Source organism: Crocuta crocuta, unplaced genomic scaffold (assembly GCF_008692635.1).
Source record: "Crocuta crocuta isolate KB4526 unplaced genomic scaffold, BGI_CrCroc_1.0 scaffold77, whole genome shotgun sequence".
Lineage (NCBI taxonomy): Eukaryota > Metazoa > Chordata > Mammalia > Carnivora > Hyaenidae > Crocuta > Crocuta crocuta.
Genome location: NW_027532172.1, coordinates 6,946,859 through 6,966,138, shown reverse-complemented (window position 1 = coordinate 6,966,138; position 19,280 = coordinate 6,946,859). Strand labels below are relative to the sequence as shown.

Below are 19,280 nucleotides of genomic sequence, written 5' to 3'. Positions count from 1 at the left end.
AATGACTGGCTTATTGGGCAGTGAACAAATCAGTCAACAAGAACTCTGTCACAGGGATATGGTCCTAATCCAGTCATTCTCTGAGGATCTAACAGTATTTATACTACTAACAAAAGGTATGGATACATCAAGTTTCCCCTAATTAGTGCTTTTCCCCAAAGGATTACAGTAGGTCATCTCCATACCCATAAGGGGAGAACATGGCCAAAGAAGGGAAAAGGTGAAGTGTATGAGTCATCCTGAATGGAACAAAGCTGATGAAAGGACATCGAGCTGTAAGAGAGGAAGAGTTCTCATACACTACTACTCTTCTCTGGCAGAGCCTTAAGATCTTGGACATACAGCTGTTGAGTCACACTGTTAAGTACAGGCAGTGAGTTCACAAAAATAAAACTGTATCATTAAGCTTCTTTCTCCCTAACAGAGAAACTAAGACACCACTTAGCAAATAACTTTCCCCAAGGAAGCACCATGACAAGAAAGACAATCCATTTCATAATTCCTTCCAAAATTATTAAAGATCCAGATGACAGCTCTAGGTGGCAAGCTGAATATATCTAGATATTTCAAACATAAGTCAAGTCCAGATTCAGATTCACCAGTTCTGTCTACATGCAGCCAAGAAGTTGAGTAGGAAACTACAGATTTGTAAAGAACCATGATGAATGCAATACACACGAAGAATCTACTCTCTCCTCCCTGATGGCTCTCTTTAGAAAGCAGCACATGCAGGCAGGACCTGAGTGCCACAGGAGTTGCCATCAGTAGTCTTCACCCTAGGTCTGGGTGTAAATACTGACCTAGAATTCCTGTGCCAGGCAAATCCTTGAGATGACAGTCAAGGATTGTTCTTTGCATTAGGTTCTCTGAATCAGTCACACTCCAGACCTGTCATTTTTACTCATCTACTGTCTTTGGCATCTAGTCCGACTGCAATTGGGCTCTAGTTTTTAAAATGTACTTGTGCCCATTAACTCTTCTAGAGAAACTTTCCCAGCCTCTTCTGGAGTTTCTCCTCACAACACTTTCTGGTTGGAATGTGGTATGCTCGAAATACAGATTTCTGGTATCTTTCCAAAGTTCGATCAGGTGAAACCCTCCCTCCCCATATAGAAAAAATATATCCTTCCAGCATCATTTGACCGAAGTATAAAGCAACCTGGTTGGCCTCCATGCATCCGATGGCATCTTCCAAGAGTGAAAACTCCACGCAGACATAGCCATAGTCGTAACCTGGGGACAGCATTTAAATACAGACGGGAGTGGTGTTAGTGCCTTGCAAACACAAAAGACACACTTAAATCCCCTGTTTCTGAACCCCTTAACACAAGCCCTCCCAACTAGCCCCTCCCTCCCCTATACTAGGCAAAGCTGCTACCCCAAACAGAAAAAAGTACTGGAGGAAATCTGGATGTTTCTGGACTTTGAGAGTCATTCCACAATGGCTTTTTCTATTAACCGAGAAGATCCTTTGCCATCTTTAGCACTGATGGTCTGGTGAGGGTGTCCCAGAATTAGGTAATCCCACAGTAAGTTCAAGTGGGTACCTGAAACATTTTAATTACAGGCTGAATCTTCTGGGAAAACAAAGTCAAAAAGAACAGGGAAATATCTGGAAAAAAAAATGTATCCCAAGAGAGGAAGGAGAAGCAATTATCCCAAAGCTATGCTAATAGTCACCACTTTTCAAGCAGAAACCACCTTCAAACACAGAAGTGCTGACAGATTGAGGCAACTATTCTGTTTGGATACCACAGGAGGCTTCTGGTTGGCAGGGGACAGACCATTTCAGGTCTCCTCTTTTTTTCCTTGTTTCAACTCAAGTCATAAACCAGCTTAAATCTTTATGAAAGGAAGAAGGTGTAAAAGCATAAATAAGTTCAAATAGCTGGGTCCAAAACTGTGCTTGTGCACAAAGACTGGCGATGGGGTAGGCTGGGGGAGAGACAGCAGTTGTTAGCAATCAGTACATGTTCAAGAACTGTATGAACCATCAGAGTTACAGAATACCTTCACCTTTCTCCTAAGCAAGTGTCATTTGCAACTCTCATGACCCATGAGGTTGGAGGCTCATGGGATTTACAGGCTGCTGAGCTCTAATACTAACCCATCCTATCACTTCCCAGACACTGGCACCACATGACTACAATAACACACTTGGCAATGCAATGCTCCACCTTGGCTTCCATGCTTCCTCCACTGCCTCCAAGGATAAAGAAGCTCAATCTTTAGGAGCAACGCTGTGCAAATGAACAGCAAGAAAAAGATGTGACTTTTTCAGATGAGAAAAAAAAAATCAGGGAAAGAGAAAGAGAAACAACACAAACCACGCCAATTCTGAGCAGTAAGTATATATAAAAATAGGAAACTATCATTAAATTAAGGTATCAAAGACCAAAAAGTAAAATAAACAAACAAAACAAAACAAAAACTAGAGCAACAGAAAATGTAACAAAAAAACAGACCAAACTTGGTAAGATGGGCTAGGTTCTTTGTCACCTGGATTGAATGGCCTGAAATGTTTTATTATGATAATAATAAAACTGTGACTTCAGACTTGTTAAATACTTCAAGTTCATTATGAAATGCTACAATGATATAGGCTGATTCTTGCTTATAACTTTAGGAGATAACCAGGAAGAAGAAAACAAATCTACTAGAAATCTCAGCATCACCTTAGGCTGAGAGATTTTCTATTTGATTTCATATCTTTGACCAACACTAACCCCTGCAACCTCTACTAAAATTTACCACAAAATCAGCCTCCTCTGATTAGGAACTATTAGAAAAAATGAAACTACTTTAAAGAAATGGTGTATGTATTTATATATACCCTGTTAACAATGGAAAATGTTTTGTTATTTAAATCCTTTCAAGTGACTTTTCTTTTTTTCTTTTAATGTTTTTATTTATTTCTGAGAGAGACAGAGACAGCGTGAGCAGGGTAGGGTCAGAGAGAGAGGGAGACAGAATCCGAAACAGGCTCCACGCTCTGAGCTAGCTGTCAGCACAGAGCCCGACGCGGGGCTCAAACCCACAAACTGTGAGATCATGACCTGAGCTGAAGTCGGATGCTTAACTGACTGAGCCACCCAGGCGCCCCTCAAGTGACTTTTCTTGATCAAACTCGGTGAACATTTACAGAAAACATTGGGAATTTGGTAAAGGGCTCTGGATATTCTTAGGAAACACTGTAGAATAACAGAAGCAACTAAGGTGACTTTTATCACCAAATATTTACTACAAACACTGAAATGCATGTCCACAATCAGAAGGGGGTACCCAAGGAATAAGCAGATACACTTTCAAGTATGGGGGTCACCTTTACAGAGCATATCAAAGTTCAGGTGTGTGGAAAGCAACTGTCTCTACAGTTGCCAAAATGGACAACACAGGGAACTAACTCCAACTGGGAAAGCCTTGAGTTTCCTTTCTGTATTTAAAGAAGTAATTATTGTGGCCCAGAAGGGCGTATAGAATCCATACACAGAGAAAGAGAAGATTCATGACAACATTCATACTTTGCTAAAGGACAGACAAGACTCTGATACTACACTCACTGGAAAAGAAAAGATAAAGTCTGCAAGGGACATTATGAGCATCTTTATACATCAACACTGCAATACTGTAGGTTTACAATGTGCTTCAGATTTAATATTAAAATCACAAGCTCAACATTTCATTTCTTTGTTTGAAACATTAGCTATTACATAGTAACAAAAATTTAAAGTTTAATTATGATGCCTAAAATTTAAAAATTAAAAAAATACCCAATCTTGATCCTAGGCATTTTGTGTGTGTATCTCACAGCTATAGAAGGATTTTTCAGGAACTGCCAAAGTGGACAATACTAAGTAATACTTACATAGCACTTTTTGGTGCAAGGTTGCATTCTAAACACTTTACATATACTAATTTAATCCTCATGAGATTACCTTATGCGGTAAATACTATTAATCTCATTTTACCCACGGGGAAATAGGCGAAAGAAGAATAAATAATTAGCTCAAAATCACCTCAATAGTAAGGCGCCTGGGTGGCTCAGTTGGTTAAGTGTCCGACTTCGGCTCAGGTTCTCACGGTTCGTGGGTTCGAGACCCACGTCAGGCTCTGTGCTGACAGCTAGCTCAGAGCCTGCAGCCTGCTTCAGATTCTGTATCTCCCTCTCTCTGACCCTCCCCTGCTCACACTGCCTCTCTCTCTCTCTCTCAGAAATAAATAAAACATTTAAAAAATTTTTTAATATTTTTTTTTAAAAACCACCTCAATAGTAAGTAGCAATATGGGCTCAGAGCCAGGCAGTACAGAGTCAAATCAATGCTATTAATTAACTGCTACACTGAATAGCCTCTCACCTTTTAATAAAATCATAGAGTGATACAAATAATCTGAGTTCTGAACTTTACAGAGCCCAATCACAGAAAGGGCACAGACAGATAAGACTATGTCTATCGTTAAGAAATACTGAGATCTGGGGGCGCCTGGGTGGTTTAGTCGGTTAAGTGTCCGACTTTCACTTAGGTCATGATCTCGCGGTTCGTGGGTTCGAGCCCCGCATCGGGCTCTGTGCTGACTGCCAGCTCGGAGCCTGGAGCCTGTTTCAGTCTGTGACTCCCTCTCTCTCTCTGACCCTCCCCTGCTCACGCTGTCTCTCTCTCTCTCTCCTAGAAATAAATAATACATTAAAAAAACATTAAAAAAAAAAAAAGAAATACTGAGATCTGGATGCCTGGGTAGCTCACTAAGGTAAGCATCCAACTTCAGCTCAAGTCATGATCGCAATGTTTATGAGTTCAATAACTTATTTCGGGCTCCATGCTGTCAGTGTGGAGCCTGCCTGGGATTCTCTCCCTCTCTAAAACAAACAGAAATTGAGGTGCCTGGGTGGCTCAGTCAATTAAGTATCCAACTCTTGATTTTGGCTCAGGTCATGATCTCACAGTTTATGAGTTCAAACCCCACATCAGACTCAGCACTGGCAGTGTAGAGCTTGCTTGGGATTCTCTCTCTGCCTGCCTCTCTCTCTCTCAAAAATAAATAAACTAACATAAAATGAAATGAAAGGAATACTGAAATCAGCATACCAGTTATTCTTATTCTAAAATACCTGTAGCAAACCTTTTGAGTGTGCCTGAGTAAGTTAGAAAGCATTCACACTCATGGACTGCTATACTGGCTACCAAAACTCTTCTGCAAAGACAAAAGCCCAAAATTCTTATTGTAATGATGGTTCCAAAAGTACAATACAGTAAGATACTTGATACAGGATACTTAATATAGCATATTTTAAAATCTTTAAAAATGAGGACAATTATTTAAAACATGTATAGGAAAAAACTAGAATTAAACACAGCGAAGTCGCATCTAACTCCTAGGTTAGATATAAAGTCCGCATATGAGATGAAAACCATGCACTGTCAAAATCATACTCAAACACCCCAACATGAAGAACAACATACCATCTCTCAATATAGGTTAAGTCCAACACTGCCAGTTTTTCCTCCAGCGTCGCAACAGATCGCTTTTCTTTTGGTTGACACCAGATGAAGAGGCTGGCTTGCATTTAAAGGCCACAATGTATGAAAAACATATCACTATAAATAACAGAATTACAGCTAGCATAGTGAATGCTCACACTTAGAGAAACGTGGAGACAGAGACCAACTGAAGCCATGACCAAGTCACATCCCACCTCTCATGCTCACTTCATGAAAGGAAGATGGGGTTGTAGACAGGGGTTGAGCAAGCACAGGTGAAATCTGAAAATGATGTAATGCAACACAACTGTACATGAACATGATTACAATGGTTGTATTGTTATAGTGGGATTATAGGGGATTTTTTAAATAATTCACAGAAAGAAAAAGTTCTAGTAGACCTGTTCCACCCATAGATCTAAACATTCTGAAACCAACCAACCAACCAACCAACCACAACCAACCAACCAACCAACCTTGCATTCAGAATTGCTAGGCAACATTTGGAATAATTAAGATGATAAACTCAGTGTTGTTGTTTTTTTTAATGTTTTTATTTATTTCTGAGAGGGGGATGGGGTAGACAGCGTGAACAGCGTAGGGTCAGAGAGACAGGGAGACACAGAATTTAGAACAGGCTCCAGGCTCTGAGCTAGCTGTCAGCACAGAGCCCGACACAGGGCTCGAACTCACGAACCGTGAGATTATGACCTGAGCCGAAGTCAAGACGCTTTAACTGACTTAGCCACCCAGGCACCCCGATAAACTCAGTGTTAACAGTCCCACAGAAAGATTCTTACCTAAAGCGTAAAAATTCTTTTATTATGTTTTTCTTCTGCCACCACATGCTGGAAGAAGTCTGGTGAGCTGATGAGTCTTTGTGCTTATTTACAGGACTATTAAAAAGCTTATTTTACTCCATTTTCTAATCTAAATGTATAGATTTCTCAAAGAAATGTGAATTTGATTTTGTTTAGTTTTTGGGGCAGCTGAGGAGGATGAGAACAGGGAAGGAGAAGGAAATCTATAAAGGTAACATTAAAATTTCAATTCTTGGGGAGTCTGGGTGGCTTAGTCGGTTAAGCATCTGACTTTGGCCCAGGTCATGATTTCACGGTTCGTGGGTGCAAGTCCCACATGGGGCTCTGTGTTGACAGCTCAGAGTCTGGAGCCTGATTCTGATTCTGTGTCTTCCTCTCTCTCTCTGCCCCTCCACTGCTCATGCTCTGTCTCTCTCTCTCTCAAAAATAAATAAATATTAAAAAACAGGTTTTTTAAAAAATATTTTTATTTATTTCTAGGAGAGAGAGAGAGAGACAGCGTGAGCAGGGGAGGGGCAGAGAGAGAGGGAGACACAGACTCTGAAACAGGCTCCAGGCTCTGAGCTGGCAGTCAGCACAGAGCCCGACGCGGGGCCCGAACCCACGAACCGCGAGATCATGACCTAAGTGAAAGTCGGACGCTTAACCGACTAAGCCACCCAGGTGCCCCTAAAAAACAGTTTAAAAAAAAAAATAAAAATAAAATTTCAAATCTTCATATTCATTAATCATGTGGTTGTCTATTCTCCAAAAAAGTATCTGTGATAAAAACTAACTAGGTGCTTAATGGGGAACAAAGTACAGAAAACAAAGCCCTGATAAATAATACCCAGTATCTTTTAGTCTCTACTCCTAAAAAAGCTGACTCAGAGATGCTGACAAAGATGGCCCTCAATTGTTCAAGTGTAATGTCTATACCAAACCACAGTTTTATAACAATTACAGAGCAATATTTACTTAAGCAAATGAGAAGAGCAGCCCTACGTTCAAACTAGTCTAGAAAAACTCAAATAACATAGTCTGGCTCAATTTCCCAACAGGAGGACTAACTGATTTTGATAAAACCCAGAATATACATACCAACTATGAAACGTAAAAAGAAATCAGGATTTTAAAGGACATAGGCAGAGGGAAATCATGATGAACACTGAGTAACGTACAGAAATTGCTGAATCACTGTATTATATACTTGAAACTAAACTATACTGGGGTTCCTGGGTGGCTCAGTCGGTTGAGTGACTGACTTCAGCTCAGGTCATGATCACGTGGTCCATGAGTTTGAGCCCGCGTCGGGCTGTGTAATGACAGCTCAGAGCCTGAACCCTGCTTCGGATTCTGTGTCTCCCTCTCTCAAGCTCTGTCTCTCTCTCTGTCTCAAAAATAAATAGATGTTAAAAAAATTTAAAAAAAAAAAAAACTATACTGAAATAATAATTAAAAAAAAAAAAAAGACATACAGGGACAAAGAGTTCCTTTATTATACTGGGTATCAATGAAGAAAAAGAAAACACAATTTTTTTTTTTCTCTAAACAAGGATTATTATTTCTGTGGGAAGAAAGCATTATGAATATAAAAAGCACCATGAAAAACCTTAGTTGAGATTCAACAGGACTAAGTTCTATAGGTTCTATTTTTGTAATTCCATTTCATTGGGGCTACAGGCTTTTAGAAGAAAAGTAAAATATTATCAAGTTAGAGACTTTAGCAAAAACTAAAACAATTTATCCAGGTATCTAAATTCCTATCAATGGGAATAATACAACAAAGGAGGCCGGTGTGCAAGATTTCTAAGAGGTACTTTGCCCTATTAAACCTGCAAGTGAATATGCACCTGCAGCTTGCATTATGAAAATTAAGAAAATATCTGACTTACGTGTCAACCTACCATGTGGGAAGAATAGAACTGGACCCAGGAAGGGCCCCTAGGTGGCTCAGTAGGTTAAGCATCCAACGTTGGACTTTGGCTCAGGTCATGATCTCCTTTTCCTGAGATCAAGCCCCACCTAAGGTTCCGTGCTGAGCAAGGAGCCTGCTTGGGATTTTCCCTCTCCCTTTCTCTCTCTCCCACCCTCAATCGTGTTCTCTTTCAAAATAAACAAACATTAAAAAAAATAATTGGGCCCTATGAAATTCATTACTTTGACATCTTACAAGCACTTTCAATCCTTTCCCCCTCAACTATGCACATAAGGGTCGCTGGTTTCTAACAAAAAAAGATGAAACAAGGAAGATACACACTTATGACTACTTGCTAAATTTTTGAAAACTGCATATGGTTCTATTGTCTTTAGTGCTCCATCTGTGCCAACTGATTATGGGAAAAAATGGGGATGGGTTCTATTTTCAAGTAGTTTTCAAAGTTCAAAATTAGTCTTAGGGTCACTTCATCCTTATGATGGTTCTCTGGGCCCAGGATATCATTTGTTAGGAAATTCTAACCCTTATTTAATTCATTTCAATTCCAATGACATTAATAATGTTATGTGAGCAGAACAGAGAGGAGTGTCCTTACCCTCAGAGAGCTTGGTCTAAAGGAAGACTTACAAGGGCTCCTGGGTGGCTTAGTCGGTTAAATGTCCAACTTCGGCTCAGGTCATGATCTCACGGTTTGTGGGTTCAAGCCCCGTGTTGGGCTCTGTGCTAACAGCCAGCTCAGAGCCTGGAGTCTGTTTCAGATTCTGTGTCTCCCTCTCTCTCTGCCCCTCCCCTACTCACGCTGTCTATCTCTGTCTTGTCTCTCTCTCAGAAATAAATAAAGCATTAAAAAAAAAATTTTAAAGGAAGACATAAAACAGACAGGCATAGACTACCTCAAGATGGTATGTAAGTCAGAAAAGGGAACAATTATTTTTTTTATTGAGATATAATACATAACATTGTATTGGTTTTAGGTACACAACATAATGATTTGATATATGCAGATATTGCAAAATGATTACCACAATAAGTTTATAATTAATATCCATCACCACGCACAGTTACAAATTTTTTTTCTTGGGATGAGAACTTTTAAGATCTATTCTCTTAGCAACTTTCATACAATACAGTATTGTTAACTACAGTCATCATGCCATACATTACATCCTCAAAATTCTTTTTTTTTTTTAACTTTATTTAAGTAATCTCTACAGTCAATATGGGGCTCAAACTCACAATCCCAAGATCAAAGTCACATGCTCTTCCAACTAAGCCAGCCAGGAGCCCCTGGGAACAGTTATTCTTTACGAAGTCTATGATCTAGTTCAATTTTTGTTCACTTGAAAACAAACAAATCTACAGAGCAAACATCTGGAGTAGAAGAGGAACCTCTGCAGATCTGCTTTTTTCCCCAGCCAATAACACTCTAGCCTGGCAGGAAAGATGGTATAAGTGTGGCAAAAGGATCATCGAAGAGAGAAGCACCACTGAATGCTGCAGCAAACTGCCCATGTAGAGATGACCCCAAAACAAGAGGAGTCTCAGATTAGGGGTGAGGTGTTTTCATTCCTATATCCCCAACACTAACATAATACCTGGTACACAGTGGTGCTCAGTCAACACCACATCAATTATGAGTATCTTCACTAGAGCAACACACAAGAAAAGTAACTTCTACAGTTGGTACATATGTGAAGCTAACTCACCATGAGCCCAGTCAAGCCACTTCTCTCTGCTCTTGGGTTATCCATACACCAAGTTGCAATGATGGTAACTCCTTTGCAGGGTGGTTTCAGGAATGCATTTCAGTACCCCTGTGCTTCTATTACAACGTATTATTAGGGGGACATTGGGTGGCTCAGTTGGTTAGGCATCTGACTTCATTCAGCTCAGGTCATGAGCTCACAGTTCATGCGTTTGAGCACCACAATGGGCTCTGTGCTGACAGTTCAGAGCCTAGAGCCTGTTTCAGATTCTGTGTCTACCTCTCTGCTCCTCCCTAACTTGTGCTGTGTGTGTGTGTGTGTGTGTGTGTCAAAAATAAATAAACATTAAAAAAAGTAAAACAGCATCCAGAGAAAGGTCAAACAACTGGCATTCTGTGAGACTCACACCTTGACCAGACCATAAGCCTAGGTCACCCATGCCTTATAACAGAAAACTGATGCCCAACTAAATGTACTGGATACCAGCCAGATCCACCTTTGGGAGCCCTATCTGTGGTAATATAGAATGATGCCGGGTCTCTGTTCCAGCTTCCTGGCATGGAGTTCCTAAAACTCTTGGAATTTTCTGAGTGATAAGGTGATATGATGTCTTTTCATTCTAATGAGGTGACTCTCTGTGGACTCCTAGAGAGCATCAGGATGGGGCCTGGTGATCAAACTGTCCAAGCTCTGATTAGAAGCTTGGAACCTTTGGGGGTGCCTGGGTAGCTCAGTTGGTTGAGTGTCTGACTTTGGCACAGGTCATGATCTTGCATTTCATGGGTTCAAGCCTTGCATCGGGCTCACTGCTGTCAGCGTGGAGCCTGCTTCAGATCCTCTGTTCCCCTCTCTCTCTGCCCTGTCCCCTACTCATGCTCTCTCAAAAATAAACATTTAAACAAACAAACAACTAAATTAAAGCTTAGAACTTTTGGCTCTAAAGCCTCTGTCCCTCAATTTGCAGGGAGGGGAAAGGAGCTGGAATTTAAGCTAATCACCAGTGGGTCAATGATTTAAACAACATGCCTGCATAATAGAACCTCCATATAAACCCCTCAATGATAAGATTTGGAAAGCTTCCAGGTAAGTGAAAGGATCCACATGCATCTGTGTGCAATTTTCTCTACTTTTTGTCTGATTATTTCCTATAACACCCATGAAAAGTCCCATTTTATTTTACCTCCTCTGAAAATCAAGGGACGTCATTAACAATTATTTACTGACCTCTCTAACCAATAATTATCTCCGAGCATTCATTTAGGTGTTACTCTTTTTGAAAGCCTGTTGCCTCTAAAATTTGCCATCTTCTAATGACTTTAGGATTAAAGTAACTGAACATTTTTCATCAAGTTATCCAGAGTAGTAAACTTCAATCTTAAAGCCAAAAAAGAATCCATGATGCATGAGAACTCCCAAATTCCTTTACAAAAATTGATTTTTAAGATACTGTGGCCTATTCAGAAGAGGAATACAGAACATTCATCCCATATGTCCATTTTTCACAGAAACTAAAGTCTCTAAGGTCAAAGATTATAGTACTAATGATGGCCAGCATATCCTCTGCACAACACACCACAGGTATTGGTTGGATAAATAAATCAATAAACAATAACATAACTCTGTCCAAAAGTTTCAAAGGTAGAGCCATACACTAAGCAGAATGGCACAGACATAATCTGGCTGGCTCATTTGGTAGTGTGACTCTTGATTAAAAGGGGGGTGGCTCAGTCTATTCAGTGTCTGACTCTTGATTTCAGCTCAGATCAAGCCCTGCTTCAGGGTCTGCTCTAGGTGTGGAGCCTGCGTAAGATTCTCTCTCTCCCTCTCCCTCTGCGCCTCCCCTGCTCGCACTTGCTCTTGGCAGTTAACATCAAAAAATGAATTGTAAGCTTTTCAAGGCTATAGGGTGTTGTTTTATTTTTAAATGATGAAAAAAAGAGATGAAAATATAGTAACATTTTCTAAGCATAGCATAATGAACTGAACTGAGACGAGGGACAATTAATTATCAACTCTACCAGTAAGTACCAGTTAGTAGGCCATTAATATCTGTGCTAAAACTTGGTAAATATTCTATATACTCAGGAAAATGCTTTTTAAGAAATCAATCTTTATATGACTTGTCAACCAATTTCCAAGAAGGCTTATCTTCTAAAATTGAGATGTAATTCAAACCATAAACTACACCCTTTTAAAGTATACAATTCAGGAGCTCCCTGGCTTAACTGGTGGAGCATGCAACTCTTGGTCCCAGGGCTGTGGGTTTGAACCCCACATTGGCTGTAGAGATTACTTAAAAAATTTTTTTTTAAAAATTAAAATAAAATAAAAGTAAAATAGGGGCGCCGGGATTGCTCAGTCAGTTAAGCGTCTGACTTCGGCTCAGGTCATGATCTCATAGTTCCTGAGTTCGAGCCCCACCTCAGGCTCTGCGTTGACAGTGTAGAGTCTGCTTGGGATTCTCTCTCTTCCCCCCCGCCCCTCCCCCAATGGCACACTCTATCTCAAAATAAATAAACTTAAAATGTACAATTCGGCAGTATGTATATTCACAAAGTAGTGCAACCATGACCATTATGTAAGTCCAAGGCTTACGTGTAAATTAAGACCTAAGTGATAAAATAGGAAACAAAGAAACAGGTAAATATTGCTTTAATTTACATTTTAAGGGTAGAGAATTTAAGCTAGAAAAGGTGAGCACAGATGAGATGTTCTCGTGCAAGTGGAAAGTTAAAGGAAGAACCCGATGTACTTTTTAAAAATTTTACGTTTATTTATTTTTAAAAGAGAGACAGAGTGTGAGTGGGGAAGGAGCAGAGAGAGAGGGAGATACAGAATCCAAAGCATGCTCCAGGCTCTGACCTGTCAGCACAGAGCCCAATGCAGGCCTCGAACTCACAAACCACAAGATCATGACCTGAGCCAAAGTTGGACGCTCAACAGACTGAGCCACCCAGGCGCCCTGACTATGTATTTTTATATGCTGTAAAGAGTTTATATGGATGGCCTCTATCTTCTGCATATTGAAGGTAATTATATAAATGACTTTTCCTACCTAGACTGAAGCTGGGAGTCAACCAGGCTGCTGTATTCAGGCTGATCAATGACCCTTTTATTCCTGCTACTCCAGCAGAAGAAACTCTTTCATGAATTCTTCTAACCAACCAAAGGCACAGGAAGTGCCATCTCTCATATGACAGGTAACCACTTCAAATGAGGGTAAGAGTCACAAACCACTCATGCTCTCTAATAGAACCTTCCAATCAGTTTTTAGGGTGGGAAACTTTAAAGAATGAAATAAGGCAGGGGAGCCTGAGAGGCTCAATTAAGCGTCCAACTCTTGATTTTGGCTCAGGTCATGATCCCAGGGTCAAGGGATTGAGTCCTGCTCCATGAGGAGCCTAGTTAAGATTCTCTCTCTGAGGGCACCTGGGTGGCTCAGTTGGTTAAGTGTCTGACTCTTGGTTTCGGTTATGATCTGATGGTTCATGAGTTCAAGCTTCAACGTCTGGCTCTGCACTGACAGCAGAGTCTGCTTAAGATTCTCTCTCTCTCTTTCTCTGCCCCTCCCCTACTGGTGCTGTCTCTCTCTCAAAATAAATTTAAAAACTCAAAAAAAAAAAAAAAAGATCCTCTCTCTCCTCTCACACGTTCTCTCTCCTCAAATAAAAATGAAAATAAAACAGACAAATCTCAGGTAATTCCAAAGACGAAAATTAACTAGTTGCATTCACCTCTCCCCACACTGACCTGATCCTTCCAGCACGACATGGGATTTTTCTCTAAGGTGTGCTGTTTGCACTTGGCCACAGGGTCTATCCAATTCCTCCACAAGACTCACCCAGCCCTAAATAAAACGTGTCTCTTGGCTTCCTAGACATTCTTATTTTTATTTATTTGCTTATTTAAATTTATTTCTGAGAGAGAGAGAGACAGCGTGAGCAGGGGAGGGTCAGAGAGAGAGGGAGACACAGAATCTGAAACACCTCCAGGATCTGAGCTCACTGCTAGCACAGAGCCCGATGCGGGGCTCAAACCCACAAACTGAGATCGTGACTTGAGCCGAAGTCAGACGCTTAACCGACTGAGCCACCCAGGAGCCCCTAGGCATTCTTATTTTTAAAGATCTGCCACATNTCTCTCTCTCCTAGAAATAAAAAAAAAAAACATTAAAAAAAAAAATTTTATAAAGATCTGCCACATTTGCTTAAGGCTTCTCTGTAAACATCCTCCCCAAATGTGGTACCAAACCTAATTAAGACTCCTGGCTGAAGACAACACCTTCTTCAGTTTTAGAAATTGACAAATGTGATATTTTCTGATTTGCCTATGATATTTCCCTAAAAACTAAAAATATTTACTTGTCTATTCTATAAATGCCAAAAAATAATGTAAAAAATGTTCACTTGCATTTTCTTTTTTTTTTTTTTTCACTTGCATTTTCCAACTCAGTTTTTTTCTAAGAGATTTTAAACTACTGTGTTAAACTACCCCATTTGGATTATCATAAACTATGCATGTTTTGTATCTTCAGTGTCAATACATTTCACGGTGGACTTCTGCCCCTAAAGTGACAGATTCTCTCTGGGTTTTTCTTTTCTTTTCTTAAAACTTCTATTATATCAACATGGTCATAAAAACTAAAACCATTTCAGGTGGCTCAGTCGGTTAAGCATCCAAATTCAGCTTAGGTCATGATCTCACAGGTCTTGAGTTTGAGCCCCATGTTGGACTCTATGCTGACAGCTCAGAGCCTGGAGCCTGCTTAGATTCTGTGTCTCCGTCTCTCTCTGCCCCACCCCTGCTTGCATTCTGTCTCTCTCAGTCTCTCAAAAACGAATAAATGTTAAAAAAAAAAAAAACGAACTATTTAAATTGTGAAAAATGAAAGGATAGGATATGAGCATGTCACAGAAACTGTACCCATTCATTATATGAATGAACACTGAAAGAATCAAAGCAAGATACTCCTTCTTCCTAATACCACTTACATCAGCCATCTAACTTTGCTACGCTGATTAATAAAACAGTGCAATACTGTAGGGGTGCCTGGCTGGCTCAGTCAGAGAAGTATGTGACTCTTGGCCTCAGGGTCATGAATTCAAGCTCCATGTTGGGTGTAGAGATTACTTAAATAAATATATATATATTAAATGTTTGTTTATTTCTAGGAGAGAGAGAGAGACAGCTTGAGCAGGGGAGGGTCAGAGAGAGAGGGAGTCACAGACTGAAACAGACTCCAGGCTCCGAGCTGGCAGTCAGCACAGAGCCCGACGCAGGGCTCAAACCCACGAACCGCGAGATCATGACCTAAGCGAAAGTCGGACGCTTAACTGACTAAGCCACCCAGGCGCCCCAATAAATATATTTTTTAAAGTTTTTAAAACAATAATTCTGTAACACTTCAGTGAATTGGAGAATTCACTTCTATGAAGAAGTGAAGAATTACTTTCTATATTTGAGACTTGTTAGGAAACAATCCAAAAACTATGTCATTTGTTGCTTAAATAACACAAATTCCTTTGGAAAAAGCATCACAGCAAGCTTATATACCATATAGTATGTAGTAAGTCCATCTAAAAACCAAGAGCAATTCTCTCTATATTCATAAGTTACAGAAACACTTTGAGAATGAGAACATCTACAACCATTCCAAGATCTCTGGAGGAGACATGCTACATACACAGAAAGTACAACAAAGGTCATAAAGTAGCATCAGCCCTACTCTAGCATCAGGTAGGCAAGACAAGTGTTTCCCATAGGCTCCTAATGCACAAAAGCATTATTCTTCTTGACTTAAAGTCTAAGAAGACTAAGTCTCTTTTAGAGACTTTCGGCTCACCAGGTCTCTTTTAAACTGTGCCAAAAAGTTCTAGAATAAAGAATATATACATAGTCAATCTAATGCAGTGGTTCTCACAATTCAGGGCACATCAAAATAAAGTCGAAGATCTGTTAAAGCAGAGATAGCTGGGCCTCACCCGCAGAGTTTATAATCTGGCAGGTCTAAAGCAAGGTCTGAGAATTTTTATTTCAATAAGGTCTGAGGTAGTACTGACACTGAAGGTCTAGAACCCACTCTGAGAACCACTGCTCTATTGTTCACAGAAGCTGTTCATTATAATCTTTATCTTGCAAGATTTATAATCTTTATCTTGCAAGATTTCTAATCACATAACAATAAAATACATCAGCTGTATGCCAGTTTTTAAAAATGTTTTAAATATTTTATTTCTGAGAGAAAGCGACAGAATATGAGCAGGGGAGGGGTAAAGAGAGAGGGAGACACCGAATCCGAAGCCGGCTCCAGGTTCTGAGCTGTCAGCACAGAGCCTGACATGTGCTCAAAGTCATGAACTTTGAGGGGCGCCTGGGTAGCTCAGTCGGTTAAGCGTCAGACTTCAGTTCAGGTCATGATCTCATGGCTCATGGGTTCGAGCCCCACATGGGGCTCTGTGCTCACAGCAAGCTCAGAGCCTGGAGCCTGTTTCAGATTCTATATCTCCCTCTCTCTGACCCTCCCCTGCTCATGCTGTATCTCTCTCTCTCTCTGTCTCTCTCTCTCTCTCTCTCTCTCTCTCACACACACACACACACACAAGTCATAAACTTTGAGATCATGACCTGAGCCAAAGTAGGATACTTAACCGATTAAGCCACCCAAGGCACCCCAGTTGCTTATCAGTTTTTCAACTTTTTATTGAAAATAATTTCCAAGTTACAAAAAAGTTCCAAGAATAATAGCACAAATATATGCATACACCTGTTACCAAAATTCAGCTACTGATATATTCTGTTGTATCTACTTTATCATTATTCTCTTCCTCCCTTCTCCATATGCATCAAATATTTTCCCTAAACCACATGAGAGAAAAAAGTATACACCATGGTCCTTCGCTCCTAAAAAACTTTAGGAAGTTATTTCTTAATAAGGATATTCTTATTAATAAATTCTCTTAAATACAGTAGTTACCAATTTCAGTGAATTTCACATTGATGCACTACCACAACGCAGACACAGAACAGTTCCATTGTACCCCAAAACTCCATCATGCTTCCACTTTCCAACTCCTCCCCCAACACCCTAGCAACCACTATTTTCTATTCCTATCATTTTGCTTTTTCCGGAATGTCACAGAAATGGAATCATGTTGTATATAGTCTTTTTAAAAATTATGATTAAATACATAAAACATAAAATATACCATTTAATCATTTTAAAATATGCAATTCAGTGGTAGTAAGTACATTCACAATGTTACATGCCCATCCTCACTATTTCCAGAACATTTTTATCACCCAGAAAGGAAACCTTATACCCATTAAGCAGTCACTCCTCATTTACTCCCTTTCCAGCCCCTGGTAACAACCAAACTACTCACTCTGCTTTCTTTTTCTATGGGTATGTCTATTTTGGATAGTTCATATAAATGGGATCATGTCAGGGGTACTTGGGTGGCTCAGTCGGTTAAGTCTCTGGCTCTTGATTTTGGCTCAGGTCACGATCCCACAGTTTGAGGGATTGAGCCCCATATCGGATACTGCACTGACAGTGCTAAGCCTGCTTGGGATTCTTTCTCTCCCTTTCTCTCTGGCCTTTCCCCACTCCTGTGCGCTCGCTCTCAAAATAAATATATAAACATTTTAAAAAATGGGATTATGTGAGAGTATGTGCTCTTTTGTGCCTAGCTTCTTTCACTCAGCACAATATTTTCAAGATTCATCGAAATTATAGCATGTTCCAGTATTTCATTCCTTTTTATGGCAGCACATAGCCTTCTGAATTTGATTTCTTTTACATAATACCTAAAATTTATCCATGTTGTTACATATATGTGTAGTTTCTTCATTTTTAATGCTGAGCAGTATTCCACCATATGTACCTACCAAAGTTTATTCATTCAGTCACCAAAAGACATGTCACTCCTGATACTTTTTCCAGGAATGTAATCATGTTACTCAAGGCAATTTACAACTAATGGGGTTATAACATATTTGCAAATGGTAAAAGAAAACCTCAAATATACACAATATTATGTAGGTTCACGATTCTTAACTGCAATTCTAAAATCCTAAAATTTCTTAAATATCATGTTTTTTGGTAAATTTTCAAGTCATGTGAAGTCATTTGGAGACAAATCCTGACCAGTCTATTTACTGTCTTTAGTCAGTCCTCTTAGTGAGAATATTCATATATTTTGCTGCAGAAGTATTACTATGTTTGATATATATCCCACCGGGGATAGAATTCATATATGACCTATGTATCACATCTTTCTATATTCAGAAAGTTATAATTTTGACTTTTGGATATCTTGGATAAAAGTTATAACCCTGTACTTACAAAGCTCTAAATGAAACAAAAATTAAATTCATAATTACTAAAGTCAGTGAGCAGGCATTAATCTTTTTTCTGTTACAGACTGGCTCCCCCATTACACCAGTGAAAAGGATGAACTCTACAGTCCCCTTAGGAGCAATGTCCATCTTGCAAGATCAATGTAGGTTATCACACAACCTAAAAAAACGGACCGCCATTTATAAAAGTCACCTCTTCCACTAAAATCCACATACAGTCTTTTAACAAGCAACTGTTAAAGTTGTTAAAACATCTGATTGGTCCAAGGCGTATTCTTCAGCAGATGTAAGACTGCATTGCTATGGAACCTAAATAACCCTTTACTATTGGTCACCTGAGAGGAGATCATAGCTGCTCTCTGTACACATAATAGATATTCACTCATTCCATGTGTACTGGGAACACATCAGTGCCGGACAGAGTGGCAAGCATAACAGGAGGGAACAAGACAGACAAGGCTCTTGCTATCACGGAACTAACTTTCTAGTGGGAGGAATAAGATACACAAAACCACTGGAAAACATCAAAGTGATAGATCCTATGACAACAAACAAGAATATGATGAAAATAACCAAGGAGTGATTTTGGAGTGGATGGTGAGGCAAGGCCCTGAGAGGTGAAACTAAGGCCAAGAACTAAATCCCAGAAGACAAGTGAGGATCAGAGGGGAAAAAAGTGCAAGAGTCCTAACAGAGAAAGAAGTCTGTATTTGGTCAAGCCTCGAGAAAGGCTCAGTGTGGCCAGAGCATAATAAGAAAGGTGGAGAGCAGTATAGGATGAGGTCAAACAACCAAGGGCCACCTCATGCAGGATTCTGTAAGTCAGAACAAGGAGTTACGAATTTCTTGCAAGTGAGATGGAAAACCATTAGAGGATTTCTGGCATGGCAAGAACATGATCTGACAGGTATTTTCAAAACTTCATTCTACTTGCCATGAAGAAATGTATGATAATGTGGGACTGGTAATCCAATTCTCTCATTAAAAAAAAAAAAAAAAA

The 19,280-nt window shown here is 39.8% G+C and overlaps 1 protein-coding gene across 5 annotated transcripts in view; it reads right to left on the bottom strand.

Moving 5' to 3' along the window:
- Nucleotides 1-19,280, bottom strand: part of RBM6 (RNA binding motif protein 6) — a 93,609-nt gene that overhangs the window by 45,913 nt on the left and 28,416 nt on the right. For 2 of the 5 annotated variants that reach the window (XM_077777379.1, XM_077777380.1), the window contains one exon: nucleotides 1,160-1,233. The exons of 2 other annotated variants lie outside the window; for them this stretch is intronic. In XM_077777379.1, the coding sequence (XP_077633505.1) occupies nucleotides 1,160-1,233 (74 nt within the window). Of the gene's footprint in view, nucleotides 1-1,159; nucleotides 1,234-9,922; nucleotides 9,966-19,280 lie in introns of those variants that run through there. One more of the 5 variants, XM_077777381.1, reaches the window with a different exon arrangement.